We start from the raw sequence: 21,150 nt of genomic DNA on the forward strand, positions 1-21,150 counted from the left end.
CTCCAATAAATCAAGCTAAATCCTAGTCTTTGCTCAGGACAAGCAAAAATTTAAGCTTCATGAAGCTTGTTGATGGTCACTGATGCAAAAATATAATATAGTTAGGCCATCAACATGATTTGAGATGCAAATCTAAATTCCATGCGTAACATTTCTTGCTACCTTGATCTAGCTTTAGCATGGAATCTGTACTCGCATCGAATGCTTCAGTCTTAAACATTTTTTTTTTATAGTAGTTATCATTACTGCAGTTGTGCTTTAATCAAGTAGAAGGTTTACAATGCTCAGGTAAAATACCAACTCTTCAGGTAATTCATTTCCAGTGCATTTTGCAATACTAATGCAGCAGGTCAATGGAAAACATGGTTGCAATCAGTTGCCAGGCACCCAACTTCCAGTTACACCGTTAACATCTAAAGTTCAGCAACCATCTTTACAATAAAACTTGTGGAAGTGACCATGTCGATGGAATTGGGACTAATTCTTCAAGCGGCGTCAGAATGGCAAGCGCCACTATCATCATCATCATGGTGTTACTTAGCCACAGGTTACCACTTACAAGAAACTAGTGCCCAGTAAAAAGTCACTAAAGTTAGAAAGAATCTGAGAGCGGGTGGTTCCAATCTGCTGTGCAATCTCGAGCTGCTCTTCTAAAGACAGCATCTCATAGCTGCAAAAAGGTGAAAATTCGCATAGTTAAGAATGCATGATACCATATAAACGAAAATAAAGAATATGAGAACTTCCTTGACCGGGATAGTAATAACCAGGAATCACACCATGGGATAGAATTTTGTTCAGAACTTTTATTATATAAAAACTAGTCAACAGAAAGAAGAGGATAGTCAAGCGTTCGTTAGTTTAAGAAATATCAATATGTTCTAATCTGTTACTCATCCGCAATAACATCGAACAATTTTATAATGTTATGTTTAGAGCAATACACTTCAAAGTTCACTAAATTTACTAACAAAACAATTTTGAATCATTAAGAGAATGAATTCCTTTTTTTATCTGTGCTCTGCAAAATTTGGAAGGTTATCATGTTTGTTCAGTATTTTAGTCTAATATATCTTACTGATTTGGTAAAAGTCATTCCCTTGCATTTTACTAGTGTGAATTTTTGCTTCAATAGAACACCATTTAACCTTATTTTGAACTGGATGAAATGACAAGTTGAAGCATTGAAGTTTCACTTACTGAGAAAGAAGCTCAAAGTCAATGATGTTATCTGGTCCTGGACGATGCGCCTTGCCATTTGACTTAAAATGCCTAAATGATCTTGGATTCAGGCCACAGACATGGGGTACAGCATCTACGAGCTTCCTCTGCAAGCTCTGGAGCCGGCGAAATGTCAATTCATCAACAGGTGCAATGCATCCAATGCCACCATCCAACGTTCCAAATACAAGAGCAAAACGATTTGTCTTTTCAGATGCTAATCCTTGTGTAGGCAACATCTGTAATCTCAGAAACTTTGACACATGGGCTCCAACATGAAATTCTGCTCTGGAAAGGAGCTTTTGCCCCTTCCAGCTCTCCACCATTTTGGGGGCATAATAGAAAATCTGCAAGGTATCATTATTAATCAACTGAAATGTAATTAAGGGCCAAATCCTTGTGTTCCACTGAAAAATATCAAAATTCTGAATACGTCACAAAAAATTTTGATCCATTTGGAATCAACTAGATATTGTAGCATAGACCAATTTGCAGGAAGTCCAATAGAACCACATAAGAATAATTATTATACATAAAAATGACTGCACTATGCTGTTACCAAAACAAAAAAAGTCGGGAAGGAGAAAATGATTGAGCTTTGTGAACAAATGTTTCCCATGGGCTTGATATTGCTCAGTAATATAACAGTGTGTTTTACATGCACCTGACATCATTTCCTTCCCAGTCTAGTATCTACTGTAAGTTGGCAACAAGGAGTTGGGGGATGCCATTAGTCTAGAGCATGCTTACAACTTACAAAGGCTGCTGCTTAGGGGAATGCCACCAAGCAGGTGCCCCAACGGCCACCACCCCCTAAATGTTAAGCAAGGGGGTTCATTCGTCATACCAACATGCACTTGCACAAGGGCTTGGTGCCTAGGCACCATCTAGCTAAACACTAGCCTAGTACTTTCTTTAACACTGATTTCAATTTTATTATTTATTTATTTTGATATGGAGCCAACAAGTATTGAGTGCTGGTTTCCCATACCCAGGTAAGAATAATCCTACAAGAACTACTCATGTACTAAGTGAAGATATGATGTTTCAAGCTGCCAATAAATTGCAGGCAAGCTAATAGGGAGATTGGTAAAGAGCAACTGAAGACGGAATGCAAGGTTCTGCTTATAAATAAATTAATAATACAAAAGATGGGACAAATTACCTGCACGTTCTTGTCAGAATCTGAAACTACAAGGCTCAAGGTGCTTCCATCAATTAAGAACTCAGTTGCAAAACAATCAAGTGAACCAAAATCTTTTGCCAGCAGATTCAATTGAGAACCTTGCTCCTTCCAACTAAGAAAATATATGCTTTTGTGAATATCACCAAATAATACAAAGTTTTTCACCTATTAGGGCATTGAAAGAATGTCAGTCATTGTAATAGGTTGGTGCTTGGTAGTTGGTACAGTACTGAATAGCCTACTGCAGCATGGTATTACATACAAAAAAAGTGCACATCACAAAGTAACTTGTTTCTCCTCTTGATTATTTATTTTTCAGGATAGTATTTCATATGCAAGGGGGATAGAATAGTTACACAACTACACTGTACTAACTATGTTCACTAAAACTTGAACTGACAATAATTTTTTTTGTATTACTGTTATTGTACAAACTAATTGATTAATCTTACACAGCTCGTTGTACTTTTCCTGTCTTAATGAAATGGCGCACAGCTCTCCAATGTAGTTCGAGAAAAAATAATCAATAAATACAAAATAAATCAAATTAAATGTATCAATCAGCTATTAAAAAATTACCATAAAATTACCATGCCAATCAGTTGGTTAGGGTGTAAATGTACACCTAGGACACTTGAGTTCAAGTCCTTGTCGAGGCAATTTGGATGCCTATTACAGTATTTCTTAATTAAAGACACCTGGTTCCTAATAGATTGAACTAGTCTTTTTCTCTTTTGTCTTGCGCCATGCATTATTAATTTTTTTTTCTTGGACACGCAGGAGAGTTGCGTGTCATTGTATTAATAGAAGAAAAAAAGAGTCATACATAGACCCAAACCCACACACACACACACACACACACACACTACTTCATGAACACTGAATCACCGGTAAAAACAAAAGGACAACCCAATATCTACAGCAGTCCTTCAAACTGCTCCTCCAGCAATGAGCAGGGAGATCCCCTTGGCTCCTGCCATGCTCCACCAATGGGCCTCTTCCCTAGCCAAAGCCAGTACGGTATTTACAATTGGGGTTGCACCATTGAATACACAATCATTTCTATGCCGCCAAATGCTCCAGGCTCCCAAAATGACTAGAGAATTCAGACCCTCACATCTCCACTAGCAGCGTTATCCACCTTTCTCCACCAATCATCAAAGAACTGATCAGAAGGTTGTGGAGCAAGTGATGCAAAACCAAACTGCAACAGGAGGGAGAACCAAAAGTCTCTTGAGAATACACACAGCCCACAAGCAGGTACTGAATATTTTCCTCCTGTTGATCACAAAGAAGGCATTGTTCTGGATGAGGGAGACCCCTCCTTGCCAATCTGTCTGCTGTCCAACATCTGTTATGAGCAACTAGCCACATAAAAAATCTGCATTTGGGGGTGCCCAGGATTTCCAGATTCTCTCATAAGGTTCAAAGGAGATTGCGCCATGGAAAAGGGTATCGTAAGCACTCTTTGCTGTATATTGTCCCAAAGGAGATAACCTCCAGACATGCTTATCAGGAAAATTTTCATTCAACTCCACAGAGTTCAAGATGTCCCAAAGGTCTAGGTACTGAAACAAGGCTGTCGTGCATATATCACCCTGTTTGTCCTCTATCCATTTTTCCTCAGTGGCCTCTAAGAGCTGGTGTTCAGATCCTATAAGAGGTAATCTCTGGGATGAGGAAACAGGAAAAGATGTAATGGGAATGTAAGAGCTTTGAAGTTTGGCTCCCAGACGACGGATGTTACGGGAGCCAGATGGATCGCGCAAAATTGGCTGTTGGCAAACCAAAAAGGATACAAGCAGCAACAGATCAGAATCAGTGGCGGCAGGGGCCAAGTGAGATGCGTCCTCCGGCGACGGAAGTGGCGCGGCCGATGGTGGGCTCCCGGTGTAGACTAAATGGATTTCAGCAGCACAAAGAAGACGCGAGCAGCGGCAGGGCGTGTCGATCTCCCAGAGAGCACGCGGCGTGCACGCGATGTCTTTCCCTAGATCAAAACTTGAACTCATGGTGCCATGTAGGAGGGAGAGAATTGGTGGAATAGCTGATTGTTTTTCTGAGCCTCATGGGTGGATTATATAGGAGTACATTGCTTGGGGGGCAAGAAGCCTCCTTAGGGATAAGGCAAAGCCGGTATGACATGATCCTAATCTACCATATCTGGAGATATCCCAATATACTCTAACAAAACATCAGAAAAAGTAAATTTGACTTGGTAGCAGGAAAATTATTTGTAACTATCAAAATAAAAGGGTTCTTAAGCACCACATATAAATGAATTGAAGTATTTACAGTACTTACAATGTTCAGGCTCACAACATGCAATGGGGCATCATAGAATGCAACGGCAGTCAATTCAGAGCCAGTCCATTTATTCAATGTGATCTTAGGACCAGAAGCTATCAGTAGATGACCTTGAAGAGAGGCAACAGCAGATACAGCACCTTTGCTCTCTTTTGAGTAAACTTCGGTAACCTGAAACAAATATTAACATGTAACCAGATAAGGATAGTATTAGTTGAAATGTCGGTAGGAAACTAGGAATTTTTTATCCAAAGTAGTCCAACAATGCTCTACTTAAGTACCAGATTTTGAGAATTTTCACTCCTACTGAAAGAGTACAGAAGCACTCGTCCTCTAGCAGCAACATCCTCCCCTTGAACATAAGCAGTTCCAATGGCCATCAGGGTTTCATTTTCCTTAGTAGATGTGTTCTGAGGTGAAAATCAATAATATTCTGGTAAATAAATTTTAAGTTGGAATACAGTATCCATACAAATGTAGAAGACATACATACTTGCAAGGTAACGATGCGCACTGTTAAAGCGTTTTCAAATGATTGCATTGGAATGGTGAACCTTGTCTCCCAATGCCCACTGGGTTTTCCCAATTCCATAATGCGAACTTCAAATTCATCAACAGTATAGACCTTTTGGAGGTCATCACCACTTGTAACATCGTTCTCTATGTGCAGACCCAGTTCTTGATCAGCCATAGAAGAAAGGACTTGATTTAAGGGACGAACCTGCTGCAATAAATGAAATAAAGAACCTTAAACTAAGAAATCTATCAATACATAGATACATAGATAAGCCTTACAAGCACAATAAAAAAAGCAGTAACCTAGTAAGTAAACAATAGTATGAGTATAAGGCAGTAAAGAGTACTTACAAGAACAAACACAATAACAGTATACAGCACTTACAGGAACGGGCACCATATGACAGTACATATAGTGCTTATAAAAACAGAAACCAAGAAAGATGAAGTACTTACAGGAACGGACACAATAAGTGGATAAAGTGACTGCTCTGCATAATATGTGACCTGATGTGGAGTACCATGCAAGGGGACCTACAGATGTGCAATACAAAAAAGGAAAAAGAAAAGAAAAACTTCTGTATAAGATAAACAATGCTGCAAATAGTTAAGGTAAAGCATGTGGACATGTAGATTAACTTTACCTTTTGAACAGGCCAGTAGTTGTCATAGTTATATGCAGATGGCAACTGACATATCTTCAGAAAACCCTGAACCCATAATTCATAATTTCAAAATCCAAAAGAAAAGCAATATAATTTTTTTGCAGGATGCAATACAAGTATATAAACACCCGGTCGCCATATTTGTACATTTCACAATGTTTTCCTGTTGATTGCATCCCGCAATAAAATAAAGTTCAAGAGTGTAGTTATTGCAACGCTTCCACTCCCTGCCCTTTGAAAGAACTGGTAATATTGTGCTATTTTGCCTACCTAGATGTCCTTCGATGCTTGGTGGGAGAAAGCTAGCAGCAGCACCGCTGATGAGTTGATGAGGCAAGGAGTTGATTCGCTTATTATTCTCGGAGCTTGGACTATATGGAACCATCACAATGGGTGTGTTTTTGATGGAGCAGCTCCAAACTTAGCTGGAGCTCTGATCATAGCCGGCGAGGAACACCGCCTGTGGTCTATGGCAGGGGCTCGAGGAACGCCCCCGGTAGTTAGAGTGTCTAAAGTGTCTAGCTCACTAGTGGTCGCCTTGTGTGGTTCCGTCACCGGTGTGAATGTAATCCTTGAAATGGTTGGGGCATGAGTGTGTTGTGTGTGTGAGGTGTTGTTTGGGCTCTTGCCCTTTATTCTCTTCTTAATGTAATAAAGCGCAGCTCTCCTGCGCTTTCGAGGAAAAAATATATTGTCCTATTTTATAGGGGCATTGGTGGTTATTTCACATAGATGTTTTTCCTTGGAACTCATACTTCCTTGGTAAGTGCAACAGTGTGATGTGGACTGTTAGAGTAAATAGGAATAGTACCACATTGTGTACCCACGTGAGGTATTAGTCCTATGCAATATATCCAATATTCCACCAATTATATTCTCCTTCATGGTATCGTTCGCGTAGGTCTAGATCCTAACCCTAGCCGCCACCGCTTCCGCACCACGGGCCCCCGCAGAGAGATCGATCTCCGTCGGGGGCAACGCCACCACTTTAGGCGCCAGATCCTATTGATCCTGCTGCCATCTTCATCGTCATCAAGCAGACATTCAGCCTTCTCGTGACATCACGCTACCTCGTCGCCCTCACCGCGCTCACTATAGAGGACGCTGGGCGTTGCCCCGTGCTACCGTGGTGGTGGCCCGAGCCAGGTCGACCCCAACACCGAGCCACCATGGTGGCGGCCGGCCAATCTGTGCCATCCTTGCGTGACCCGCCGTGCGCCCCAGCGCTGTCCAACTCTGGCAGCTCACGCCGCCAGCCATGACGAGTATGTTGTCTCCCTAGGTACACCTGATCCCCTTCTATTGTATCTTTTTTGTTTGCCCGATCACTGATCGGGATTGAGTCGCCCACCAGCTGTCGACCTCGTGCATACTACGACATCAGCATCGACTGGGCCATCAGCTGCCCCGACACACCATCGACTATGCATTGGACGTCCCAACACGAGGATCGGGATTGAGTCGCCCACCAGCTGTCGACCTCGTGCATACTACGGCATCAGCATCGACTGGGCCATCAGCTGCCCCGGCACACCATCGACTATGCATTGGACGTCCCAACACAGGTGCACGCCCCACCGGCTCATCATCGACACCTTCGCCGAGTATTACGCGTACCTTCTCTGAGCAAAAGGGTTGTTGTTGTGTTGCCTCATCTAGCCGCAGCACCGCTGCCCATGTGTCCACTTCACTGTTGCATCTACATCGCCATCACCTGTGCATCGACGACTATGCTGCACAATCTCTGTTGCGCCATCTGCCTGCACAAGGTCTTCGTCTTGCTGATTAGGTCTTGATCATCAAGCTGTCGCTACTCATGTCGTCAATGAGACCTACTCACCGACGCGTCTTTTGCCACATTGCTTCTTCGTCCAACACAACCACACGGTTGGGGCCCTCTCCCTTGTACGTTCGGGTATTGACAACACCGACGCGTGCTTTAGTCCCCAACGCGTTGCTGGATCTGACAATCCAGCAGCGCCTCACCACTAATGTGGCTTGACTGCATCGACTTCATCGACCCTCCTGTTCCCACCCTGTCTACCTCGTTTGCATCGTCGCCCTTCTTCTATGTCTACGACGGCCCTGATTGTGTCGACTTCGACATCGCCCCTCCCACGACGACTGCCTCGACGCGTCCCTGTCATTACCATGGCGCCCCTTGTGTGCCTGCAACTCCATCGACAAGGCAACCCGACCACAACTACATCGACCTCAACCATCCTTGGCACGGCTTCTTCAACCACAGCTACAATGCCCTCATACTCGGCTACCTAAACAACGGCACAAAGGGCTACCACCTTGCATGAGGACTCATCAGCGGCTTCTCCAGCCACAACATACGCGGCGCATCAACTATTATGACTGCGGGGGAATGTTAGCTTTGTCAGCTTCTCTAGTCTCACAGTCTGCAACACTCCCGCTGTGACTGCGAGGGGATGTTAAATAGGAATAGTAGCACATTGTGTACCCATGTGAGGTGTTAGTCCTATGTAACCTATATAATCAGCCCATGAGGCCCAATACAATATATCCAATATTCTACCAATTATATTCTCCTTGACGGACAAACACAAAGAAGCATAGGAAGTATTATGTTGAAGAAGGCATCCAAATGACACTTTACCTGAGATGTAACATAGATAAGACCACGGCAACAATTGACATTGTGAAGAACAGTAAAGGCTACAATTGGACCATCGCATAACTGCAAAAATTTAACTGCTCATAAAAGAAGAAAAATAGAATAACAGTTGAAGTTGTATGTAAGTGCTATTTCTGGATAACCTAAGGAAACACACCCAACTCCACTAGTAGTATTCCATAAGTGTTATATGTACCCTAACACAGGCATTTGAAACTGAGAAACAAATTTTAAATTCTGACCAATTTAGCATTAAGTTCACTGGAAGCCTGAGAGGATGGGTCATCAGGATAGACCATATGAAGTAAAACAAATAATAATCACTTGAAAACTGAAAGAGAACTTTTTTTTGTCCTTTAGATTTTAGAATAAAAGAACAATTCAGCAGAGTAACTGAATAGGTTAGGTATGAAATACTCAACAAAAGAATGTCATTGCTTCCAAGCCAAATAAGTATATCGAGAAAACAATATATGACGTCTCTGATACCCATAGAGAGAGAGAAGCATTTTGCATACTTGTGGATGCACCCGAAATCGCTGTCGACAAACAAAAATCCAGGTTGGCCTTGGGCCACCAAGAAATAATCCCTCGTAACCTCCAACGTTGTTGAAAATTGTTATTCTTGGTCGTACAAGACATGATATGTCATCCCGTGATGAGATATCTATTGAAACCCGACGAAATCTCAAATTTCTGAGTCTTGAATCAGTGGCATTGCCAATATCAGGTAAACCATGAGGTGAGGAAGGAGCACATTGCACATTGCTTTCAGAGCTTTCATAATAATAAGCGTGATAACACAACAATGTCCCATCATTCAATAATCCAAAGAGGAATGGCCGACTGAACTGCCCAGACCATCTATGCATTGCAAGCTCAACTATCTTAATGCTTGTTGCTTCCTCTTTCTTCACAGAAACTTTAGTAGCATCTCGATCCCCTATTCCAGAACCCTTAGTAGAAATATGGGAAAACGCATCAAACAAGATAGATGGTCCAGAAACAAAATTATCCACAGAGAACACACATTTAAAACTGGGTACTTCAAAAATTTCCAGTTTACCGCTTTCATAACAAATTATGCAATATATATCAGACAGGTCATGAGAAGAATTGTCATTGACATCAGTAACCTCTCCAATACCAGTGGATATCCATGCATCAGTACGGGTCTTTCTCAGCCATGGCTCAGGGCCTCTGTCACAGTAAAGTGTACATGACGATATTCGCTCACTTGAGCTTGCACATATGGCAGGAGCATTTATAGAAATAGTACAGGTAGAATGGTCTGCATCAGAAGGCATAACATGTAATCAAGTTTTATATATATAAAAAAAATCATAAAAGGATAGCAAACAAAATAGGAGTACTGGTTTCAGTTAACTAGCAATGACAAGGCAAAGGGCACAAATTGTGCAAGGCAGATCACCTAATAAAGAATCTAGAGAAAGCTCGCATGAAACCATTTTTTGGTGCTAACAGATGAACCATCTACACCATTGAATAGAGTTCATACAGAAGCTAATCATGTCTAAATGTCATCGAGATTAGCAGGTTAACACTGAAGTAAGGAGGTCTAAATAGATACTTAAACTTCCACAAGCATGGATCCCAATAGATTAGTGCACAGTTTCACAAATCTCTTATAAATTCAACTGCGAGAAAGCATGTGATTGCCAAGCTCTATCTTCTCATTGGCAGGTTCTTTTTTATATTTCTAGACCACCTCTGAAAGATTATCGTATTTTCAACTTTCAAAATGGCTGGCACTAAACGAATGTACATCAACACAATGTGAGCCCATGTATCAGTAGCTTTTATTTATTTCAACCTACAATCTAATTCTACACTTGGACACTCAGGCACTCACCTACACCCTCGACGTCAATCTCAATGCCACACAGTCACTCCCAAGTCCCAACAACACTTCATGCATATTGTTACCAACAATGACTTCGTTAACCCGAGCTTATGCCAGGATTTATTCTCAGGGTCACTGTTGAGTGTCAGACTTCCAATCTCTCATATGCCCATCCTAAGAAATTTGTCACCCCCTGTGACACCCTAATCTTAAAACTCAACCTGCATGGGAAAGACCGCAACCATGGCACGCATTAAGATTTAGAAGAAACTTCTCGCATGCAGGCTGAGAAACACCCCGAAGGTTGGCTGCCTTGGACATGCCACCGAGCACCCAGGAAACATGCCTGCAGCCATCTACAACTTGCTGAAAATGACTTAGGTAGTTACACGTGTAACTCAGGAATACAGCTGACGAGGAGTGTTTTTTAACCCAGGGGCCCAGGCCTGTTTAAATTTGCTCCCACGGGTCAAACCCAGGACCTGAGTAAGGCTCTTGTGACCAACTAGGCAACAGACCCATTTGCGAGACACCCTAATCTCAAGTTCTCGAAGATTCCAAGGTGAGCCTTGCATATTTTTGTAAGCATGTGTCTGGCACCATAGATCCATGTTGCACAGAAGGTACCACTATATAAAAGGAAGCTAATGGGACAAGCAAGGAAGCTAATGGGACAAGCAACATTCATGCTTGGTAGCTGATACGGCACATTATGTCTTTGAACAGGTCAAGCACGGCCAAGGAGCACAGAAGCATGGTAGTATAATGAACAGAACAGAACATGATGCCACATTGCCATTGATGTTAAAATTTTATATCACAAATTAAATTTTTAATTGAGTAACACAATAAGAGATAACAAAAATATATAACAATGATATGCATCAAGAGTGCAAAAGAAACAGTGCAAGGGACATTTAAGCAACCCAACAGGATTAGAAGGATGACATGAGCTGGAAAAGCATTGGAAAATGATACGCCAGGTACTTGCAGCTGAAGTTAAACAACGTGGGGATATTCTCTCTACAACTGATTGAAGAACTAGTTTTCTTTATGACACAGGGTACCACTTCTGCCCACAAGCAAGGGGAGAACCCAGTGAGGAAAGGAAATTGCCTCACTCAGTGAGGATCCTGTGGGGATGCCCCCCCTGCTCATCTCTATAATACAAGGAAATGGAGCTGTTGTGCTTTCCAAAAAAAAAAGGAAAGGAAATTCAGCGTGGCAAAAATGAAAATATTCAAACCATGTGGTTAGGGCTGGAAGTGGATGTCCAATGGGTATAGGTCACTGCATTAGTTCATTTATTTTCCCTATCTTGCTAAATGCTATCAAATCTGAACCAGTTCATTTTTATGCGTTATGGGTCAACCCAAAGCAAATCGAACTTGCATCCCTACCTGGTAATGCTAAATTGTCACAAGAATGTTCATTACCAACCCAACTGCTGACTATCATCTAGATATAGTATCGGGAGTACCAATTCACCATCAATTTGCAGCAATATGGATAAGGTATTTACTAATCTGACCCCATTTCACTTCTGCAAATTCGAGAAAAAAAAAACATTTGTCCAAGGCCTCAGGGGTTTAATACTTTTCATAAGATGAATTGAAGTTGTAAAAATGTTACAGTGTTATTTCCGGTGGGCTTTACATGTGATAAAGCGAACTGTGTTGGAAGCAATGACTGGGGATAAATGGATTGAGGACATGCAGGGTGGGATCGGTCCAACTGCCCTGGTCCAGTATCTTGGTCTTTGGGACATTTTGAATGGCGTGGAGCTAAATGAGGAAATTCCTGATAAGCCCATTTGGGGGTTTTTTTTTTTGGGAAAATTTTCAGCAAAGAGGGCCTTTGACCCGTTTTTCCAGGGGGCAATCCCCTTTGAACCATTTGGGAGAATTTGGAAGTTTTGGCCCCCCCCCCCCCCCCCCCAGTGCAAGTTTTTCATGTGGCTGGCTGCTCACAATAGATGCTGGACAGCGGATAGATTGCCTACGAGGGGGATTCCTCACCCAGATCGATGCATTCTTTGCGATCAAGAGGAGGACATTCAACACCTTCTTGTGGGCTGTGTTTTCTCTAGAGACTTTTGGTTCTCCATCTTGTCGCACTTTGGCTTTGCAGCGCTTGCTCCTCAACCTGCTGACCAATCCTTTGATAATTGGTGGAGAAAAGTTGACTGTGCTGTTAGTGGAGATTATAAGTGGGTCTGAATTCTCTAGTCATTTTGGGAGCCTGGAGCATCTGGCGGCATAGAAACGACTGTATTTTTAATGGGGCACGTCCTAATGTTAACCTGGCCTTGGATCTGGCTAGGGGGGAGGTTTCTTGGTGGAGCATGGCAGGAGCCAAGGGAATTTCCCTGCTCACTGCCGGAGGTTCAGTCTGATGGTTTGCTGCTGGGTCGTTCTTTGTTCTTTGTTTTTTCAACCGGCGATCTAGTGTTTGTTTAGCAGTGGTGTGGATGTGTGGGGTTCGGGTCTATGTATGACTCTTTTTCTTCTAATAATATAATAATACGCAGCTCTCCTGCGTGTTCGAGAAAAAAAAACTGTAAGAAAATGTAGCAAGCATTTAAGCTTCTAGGTTCCAAAGAGGAACAAGCACAGGTGCCGACCGACATAGCAGGAGTAGAGGGAGTATATCACAGACCTCAGTTTAGTTTACAACGTTGGATATGCACAATTAGTTCTAATGTTTCTTCTGCACTGAAAAAAATTCTTGCATTAACAACTCCCAACTGACTAATTTGGACCGTTGCACAGTTTAATTAGATATAGGTATAGCTAAACTTCAGAGGCAAACTGGACATACATGAACCATACCTCCTATGAGAAGTCGAATGGATCCATCACCCATTTTCAAAAGAACATATGGATCTGCAATTGAAGCAGATGCAGCTGCAAGAGGCTCAGAACTCAATGACGATTCTGAAGTATGCATAGAAAAGTTTAGCTCTTGTGTCATGAAGGAACCATCAAGCACACGAGCACCCTTGGCATATACCTGTATGACACGGCGCCTGCAAAAAATAATATGTTAAGATGATAAAGACAGTTGTAAAAGTCCTGAGCACATTCATCATCCAGTAATCGAGCATTTTCATTCATAACTATAAAAAGATGCTAGAACCGGCATGGCATGTGAAAGGAACTAGTAGCGCTCAAGGCAAATAGGCAATGGTTCTTGGTAGTGCACAGTTGAGGGAACCTTTTGGTGACAGGCAATTGTCCTTGGTACTGTGGACAGTAGATGCTGGAACCCTCTGGTGTACAGCTGGGGTTCATGGCCTCCAGGACCCATTAGTAGGGTTAGTGTTCTTCGCTTTGGTCATTTTCTTTATTCAAGTGTGCCACAAATGTATCCATTGAACTAGAGTGTTTGGGTCAGGGTGAGTTTTGTGTGTGGTGTTGTACATTTAGTACTCTTGCCATGTGGGTCTGGGTGAGTTTAATAACATCGCAAACAGATCCCCTATCTCATTCGAGAAAAAAGGGAAACTAGTAGACAAACAAGGATAACAAAGAGTGCCATTGCCATCATGACTGTGGACATTGACTACTCAAAATTGAACCAAAAACATCCAAGCCCAAAAACATTGACTACTTGGTCTCATGATCTGTCAATTAGCAAAGTTTTGCTATACAGCTCCTTCATAACATAGCTGTTAAGAGTAATGAAAACTCTAAATCTAACACTCTCCCACAGCATGTAAAATCAATGTTCTATCAAATGTAACCCATATGGCCTAATACAAAATAAAGTCTATCTTCAATTGTAATTTCCCAAAAGATTTTCAAGATGCCAACAGAATATACTCATTATTAGTATAAAAAATCATAGTAACAAATAGTCTAAATAATAATAATAATAATAATAATAACAATATAGCAAAAACCACCCAAATATCACTTGATTTTGAGATCCCCCACCCAACCCCAACAAGGTATTTGTTGCAAAGACCCATCTCCTACTTCGACTCCGGTACAAAAAAAACTCCCACCGTGCACATGCTCTATAGATTCTGCCCGTTTTCACCATTTTTTTTCTTGAACACGCATGCTGTGTTGCATGGATATGTCAAGGAGGGGGTGTATCGCGTATCGGATACATATCCGATACAGATACACAGCAGATATGTACCCTCCAAGTATCCGATTTTTGTTCAAATTCTGAAATATCAGTACGTGGGCAGATACATATTACGCCTACTAGATATGGCCCAGTCCAACGACAAGTGAGAATGCCCCTTATCCTTCCCCCGATGCCTAGACCCCGACCCTGACATGCCCAGACCACGCGCCGCCTACTGCACGTCTGCGCACAAGCGTGTCGACGCCAGCGGGAGATGCAACTCTGCTCGCGGCCGTCCACCCCCAATCATGCTGTCAATCCACCGCGTCAGGGAACCAGCCGCCAGCCGGCGCCTGTGAGGTTGCAACATGGAGAGTCAAAGAGGACGATTCAGCAGCGCTGTTGGCAATTCATTGTGAATCCAGTGTCCTCCCGTGAAGGGCCTTTCCATTCTCGATGTACTGTATTTCTGGAGTTCTTGTTGCTTGATTTTCTTTGTTCCCCACTTTCACTTCCTGATTAGTGTTGTCCATGCCTTGCCATTGCTTGTATGCAGTAGATGGCATCTCCAAATATGTGGCTGACATCTCTCTTGATGCCTTTTGTTAATCTCCAAATCTGAGACTGCCGTATTTGAAAAGTTGAGACCTGCTGTGTTGTAATGCTGTAATAGAACCTAAGTACTCCTTCACTCCTATTCCTGACTGAAAACTAGAAGCCTAGAATGTGATGTATAATGATCAAACTATCATCATAGTATAATGTATGTACTGAACTACCAATTAGTGATTACTCAAGTTTAAGTAATGCATACATTCATTCATACTTGGTTCTTGTGTGCAAGTTCTGGTGTTCTGGACTTGGATAATGGACAATCAGGGTTGTTTCCAATCTTTGGCCAGCAATTGTATTGCATGAAAATTTATTACTTTCACAACTATATTATCTATTCATTTAAAAAATAGTAAATGCATCGGTATATCGGCTTTTTTTGAGAATTGCCATATCCGTGTATCCGTATCCTTCCGATACCGATACACGTGTAACACCCTAAAATTTTCATGTTTTTAAACTAGGAGAATTTGAATTATATATGCCTTTTGTGAGCATTTAAACTTAGAAAAATAATAATAATCTTTGATAAAATAAAATCAACTATAAGGCCTAGCTACATGTTTGTACACTCATGCTTCTGCATTCAAAGTTTTTTGTGAGTGGCTTGTTTCGAAACTCAAGGATTTAAAAAATCTATTTGAATTGAGTTCAAAAGAAAACAAAAAGGGTTTATTTCACCTGACACCTCTCTCTCTCTTTCTCAAAGTTTCGGCCCAGGCGGCCAGCTTGGCCCGCTGCTCCCTCTCACCTTCCCGGCCCAAGCCACAGCAGTCCGGCCCCTTTCTTCTCCCGCGCAGGGCTATCAGGCCGGGCCACCCAAAGGCGGACACGTCTGTCTCTCTTTCTTCTTTGACTGACGAGCTGGTCCCGCACCACCAGTCGCCAACAGGTGGGGCCCGCAAGTTAGTGACTTTCCCTTCTTCAACCCCGAGTTGTGAGCAAGCATGACTCTACTCCGATCCGACATGCGTGCGTGCTCTTTGGCGTGTCCCGCAAGTCGAGGCTCTATAAAACGGAGCCGCACACGTCCGCTGCCCCCCCCCCCCCACCTTTTGAACCCTAACTGCAGTTTTGCCCTTGAATCGAGCCGTAGCTGCAAAACCTAGGACAGCACAGTTGCGCTGCCGCCGAACTCGAATTCATCGATTTCATCGCCTGGATCTCCTTAGTAAGCCGTAGTCGAGCTTCTTGATGAGTTTGCGAAACCACCGGACCATTCTTTTGTTTTTCGCTTCGGTTTGCTCATGTCGCGACGCCAAACTGCTGCAGGACCTCTGCCACCCGCCATCCCGGGCCGCCGGCCATCTCTAGGCCTTCCCTGACCTCGAAAAGCCCCTAGGTGAGTTCACCTTGAGCTCCTCTTGCTCCGCATGCCCTTGCTTCATCGGATCATGGCCTAAATCACCATATCCACCACCGCGCTAGCCCTGTTCGGGTCAGCAGCCGCCACCCCCTCTCCCTCCGATCTAATATCAGCCGTAGGTTTTAGATCCAACGCTTGAGATTAGCTCGTACACCTTCAGCCGTCCATTTTGCTAGAGAACCCCTTTGTTTTCTCAGAATAGAACCCGTGGTTCATGGCGCTTTTCAAAAATACGTCTTCCTTTTCTAAAAACGTAAAGTTAGTTATTTAGATTCAAAATACGTTATTTACAGAATTGCCACTCAATTTGTTTTAGCCATAAAATCTCTGTTTTAACTCCAATTTGACCCGTTCAAGTTACGTTAGATTCGTAATTGCGTAATCTACATGATAGTATCATTGTTACACATGTTTTCCACTTTTAAAATTCGAGTTTAGATTTAATCTATTATTTTACTATGGCCTTGTTTACTTCCAAAATTTTTTGCAAAATGTGAATAGTAACGTTTTCGTTTGTATTTGACAAATATTGTCCAATCATAAACTAACTAGGCTCAAAAGGTTCGTCTCGCAAATTCCATGCAAACTGTGTAATTAGTTAACTTTTTTATCTATATTTAATGCTTCATGCATGTGCCGCAAGATTCGATGTGACGGAGAATCTGAAATATTTTGCAAAATATTTGGGGAAGTAAACAAGGCCTATAAGAAATCTTGTTCAAAATCATAATTTCTTCGTTATAGCTCCGTTTTTTGTGATCCTCGCGTCTGTGTGATCATAGTAATCATAGATTTGTATTACAAACTTTTCATCTTTGTTTACTACAGTTGGTGTACTGTTCTAATTATAGACTTATTTGCATTGTATGATTTTCTCTGAATGATTGTTGTTGATGTGATGATCGAGTATAGACGGTGAGCAATTCGTGGGTGATCAAGAGTACTACGAACAGGATCAGCAGTTTCATCAAGGCAAGTATAGAATGGGATCTTCCTTGTTGTCTTATTCACTTCAAAACACTTAATCATATGCATGTGTCTACCTTGATAACCATTAGATACTTATCCTAGCTATTTGAAATCCTGATTCCTTGTCACCCTAGGAATTATTTGCATGTGGATAGCTGATGCTAGTGCTCCATGAACTATGGTCATGAACTGTAACTTGATTAATTGAATATGTAATGAGAAATAAAAGGTGCTTTTCAACAACATGAATTAAAGGTTGAGAGTATTTGATGCTCTTGTCCTCCCTAAGGACTTATCTATAAGTGATCATCCGGGACTTACAGTACAACCATGAGGGCCATATAACTGGCTTTAGCCCAGTATAAGGACCTTTCTAGCTTGTTAGCGGTTACCTGAGAGGGCGCAAAAGAGGCTTGCCGACTCAGGTATAATGCGGCCTCTATCCCTATGTGTATAGGTTGCGCGTCATTGTGTCATTTGAAAGGGAAGCTCTACATCTGCTCACCGATTGGATACCTTGCGGCCCTATCTTGTTAGACGAAACTTTGAAAGGCTTCATAGTGAACCCTGCTGACATTCCTTGGTAGTGGGTCAAGAGGCTGATCACCTCAGGCAAAAGGATAAATCATGACTTATGGATAAAGATGTACAACCTTTGCAGAGTGTTAAAAATTGTTATAACAGACATGCTCACGGTCATGAGCAGCCTTGGACTACAAATGCTAAAATTGTGACTTATTAAAAGCTAATCGCAGTAAACCAGTGTCAACCTTTTGAGCCTCATGAACCCCATGTTTTTCTTGTTGAGTACGAGATATACTTACGCTTGCTTTTACATTTTATTTGGATAAAAATCCCAGATGGGTATCAGATTGCTAGTTTGGAGAAGAGAATAGGCTTATTGTTGGAGTATGTGTAATGCAGGCCCATGTGGCTAGGCCCATGAGGCCCATGTATCCCTAATTATATGGCACCCTGGTTATGGTTAGCCCAAGTAATGAAACCCTAATTTTCACATGGTATCAACCTAGGCTTTCCTCCTCCCAGCCGCCGCCGCCGGCCGGCCAGCTGCCTGGGCGCCACCGCCGCCGCCATGGCAGGCCGGGAGCCTCCTCCCCCTCCTCCCTATTTCCAACAGTTCCCGGCGCTTCCCTACCCATCCTGGTCCCAAGCCGCCGCCGCGGGAGGCCAGCCCCAAGCTCCCTTGCCAGCGGACGCGGCCCGCCCTCTCCTCCTAGCGGCCGTCGCGGCCGCGGCACCAGCGAACGCTGGGGTCGCCGCGGCGCCGCGCGCGGCTGCAGCGCGTGCGGTGCGAGGGAACCGAGCACCTGCGGGCGACGCGGACAGGACACGCGCAGATCCCGCGGCGGACGTCGCGGACGCACCTACACTCAACCTGGGCGCGAACGATGAAGCCACCGCAGCAGCCTACGCCCGGGGAGCTGCTGCCGCCATTGCTGCAGGCCTTGGCATGCCCCTGGACACGACACTCTGCCCAGGCCGCTGCTCACAGCCGGGGGCGCCCTGTCCAGGGGGCTCGCTGTCGGCCCGTGTGCAGCTGCGGGCGGAGCCCCATTCCCTGCACCGCCTCCGTCGCCCGTGATGCATCGTCCGGACTCCACCCTCATCGCCGCTCTCGCCACTGCTCGTGTTACGGCTGCGGAGGGCTGGGCCCGCGTGCGTGAGGCCGCTCTCGCTTGGGAGCGCGAGCGTGACGCAGCTGACGCCTTGGCCCGCCAGATCGCCGACGCCGAACAGTTCCTCAGCCTTCCGGCCTCGCCTGACGTCGGGACCACGTCCTCAGGATCGGCTCCGATCGTCTGGCACGATCCGGCTGACCCCCATGTGGTGCAGCTCCACTACCAGGCAGGGGGTGTCCAGAACATACGCCTCCTCGTCCCGGTCGTCCTCGAGCCCGAGTCGCCCTCCTACGCTCGCTGGAGGGACTTGGTCCTCCTCACCCTCCGCCGCTACGCCATCGACGACCACGTCTTCCTCGACACCGCGGGGGCGGTCCCGACCCCCTTGTGGCTACGCATTGACAGCGTCGTCCTCTCCTGGATTCTGGGGACGATCTCCCTGGACCTCCACGACCTCGTCCGCAACACCCCGAGTGCTCGCGGGGCCTGGCTAGCACTCGAGGGCCAGTTCCTGGGCAACGCCGAAGCCCGGGCTCTGCGACTCGACACGAGCTTCCGCACCTTCGTCCAGGGCGACATCTGACAACGAGTTCTGCCGCCAGATGAAGGGTATGGCAGACTCTCTCGGTGACCTCGGCTAGCCCGTGGAGGACCGCATCTTGGTCCTCAACATTCTCCGTGGGCTCAGTGATCGTTACTCCTACCTCCGAACGTGGATCACCCGGCAGCGGCCCTTCCCCACCTTCCTGCAGGTCCGTGACGATCTAGTCATGGAGGAGCTTACTCAGGGCCTACAGCCTGGGTCCCCGTCCGCTCCGGGGTCCTCGTCCTCCTCGACTGCTCTTGCTGCCACTCCTCCGACCCGTCCCGCCACACCACCACAGTCGTCACTTCTAGGTCCTCTTCCCCCCGAGGCGAGCGGGGGTGGGGGGGGCTGTGGCGGCCGCCGTCGTCGTGGTGGGGGACGTGGAGCAGGTCGTGGGGGCCCCACGACACCGCCACCTCCACGGGGTGCACCCTGGCCATCCTACAACAACCCATGGTTAGGGCGCATCTCCATGTGGCCGTTCCAGGCTTCCGGTGGCGAGCCTCGCCCGCCGGCGGCCATGCTCGCGGGTGCTCCCCTGTGGTTCCCCTCAGTGACCCCGTGGGTGGCCCCATTCCCCGCGTCCTCGTGGGCTACTCCATCCGCAGCCTTGCCTGGGTCTGCCTGCTGGGATCAGGCGGCCTTGGCGCACTCCTTCAGCACCATGGCCCTAACACCTACAGTTGGGCCGGAGTGGGTCACCGACTCTGGTGCTACTTACCACACCACTCCTAACCCCGGTATACTTTCTTCTGTTCACCCTCCATCTTCCTCTCTCCCTTCGTCCATTATGGTCGCAAATGGGTCTTGTCTTCCTGTCACCTCTGTGGGTGCCGCCGGCCTCCATGGTTCCTTTCATCTTCCTGATGTTCTTGTCGCTCCTTCTATGGTTCACAATCTTCTTTCTATTCGTCGTTTTACAGTTGACAATTCTTGTTCTGTGGAGTTTGACTCTTCTGGTCTTAGTGTGAAGGATTTGGCTTCCCGGCGTCCACTCCTTCGATGTGACAGCACGGGGCCCCTTTACATTCTTCGCTTTTCGGCATCTGCCTCGCCTCCTTCGCCAGTTTTGTCAGCTGCCTTCGCCACCACTACCTCTACTACTTGGCACCGGCGTCTCGGCCATCCTGGACGTGATGCTTTGATGCAGCTTAGTCGTAGTTCCGATATTCGATGTACTCGAGCTCACGATGAGCATTTGTGTCATGCGTGCCAACTGGGCCGTCATGTTCGTCTTCCTTTTCATAGTTCTTCTCATGCGGCCCGCATTTTTGACCTTGTACATTGTGACTTATGGACCTCTCCTGTCCTCAGTATTTCTAGATACAAATACTATCTTGTGGTGGTGGATGATTATTCTCATTATTCCTGGACTTTTCCTTTACGTGCAAAGTCTGATGCTTTCCCCGCGCTTGTCCACTTTTTCGCTTGGGTGTCCACACAGTTTGGCCTCACTGTCAAGGCTGTCCAGTGTAACAATGGTCGGGAGTTTGA

At 44.9% G+C, this 21,150-nt stretch overlaps 1 protein-coding gene across 4 annotated transcripts in view; it reads right to left on the reverse strand.

Annotated features, from left to right (window-relative positions):
- The window catches only part of LOC8069416 (probable cleavage and polyadenylation specificity factor subunit 1), a 46,326-nt gene continuing 25,376 nt past the window's right edge, over positions 201–21,150 (reverse strand). For 3 of the 4 annotated variants that reach the window (XM_021462281.1, XM_021462280.1, XM_002447514.2), the window contains 11 exons: positions 13,235–13,431; positions 9,058–9,830; positions 8,522–8,602; positions 5,875–5,940; positions 5,687–5,764; positions 5,208–5,438; positions 4,996–5,124; positions 4,712–4,885; positions 2,387–2,572; positions 1,201–1,568; positions 201–670 (listed from right to left, as the gene is read on the reverse strand). In XM_021462281.1, coding sequence (XP_021317956.1) covers positions 556–670; positions 1,201–1,568; positions 2,387–2,572; positions 4,712–4,885; positions 4,996–5,124; positions 5,208–5,438; positions 5,687–5,764; positions 5,875–5,940; positions 8,522–8,602; positions 9,058–9,830; positions 13,235–13,431 — 2,398 coding nt within the window. In that variant the 3' untranslated portion in view covers positions 201–555. The remainder of the gene's footprint in view (positions 671–1,200; positions 1,569–2,386; positions 2,573–4,711; positions 4,886–4,995; positions 5,125–5,207; positions 5,439–5,686; positions 5,765–5,874; positions 5,941–8,521; positions 8,603–9,057; positions 9,831–13,234; positions 13,432–21,150) is intronic. The other variant, XM_021462282.1, reaches the window with a different exon arrangement.

Source organism: Sorghum bicolor, chromosome 6 (genome assembly GCF_000003195.3).
Source record: "Sorghum bicolor cultivar BTx623 chromosome 6, Sorghum_bicolor_NCBIv3, whole genome shotgun sequence".
Taxonomy (NCBI): domain Eukaryota; kingdom Viridiplantae; phylum Streptophyta; class Magnoliopsida; order Poales; family Poaceae; genus Sorghum; species Sorghum bicolor.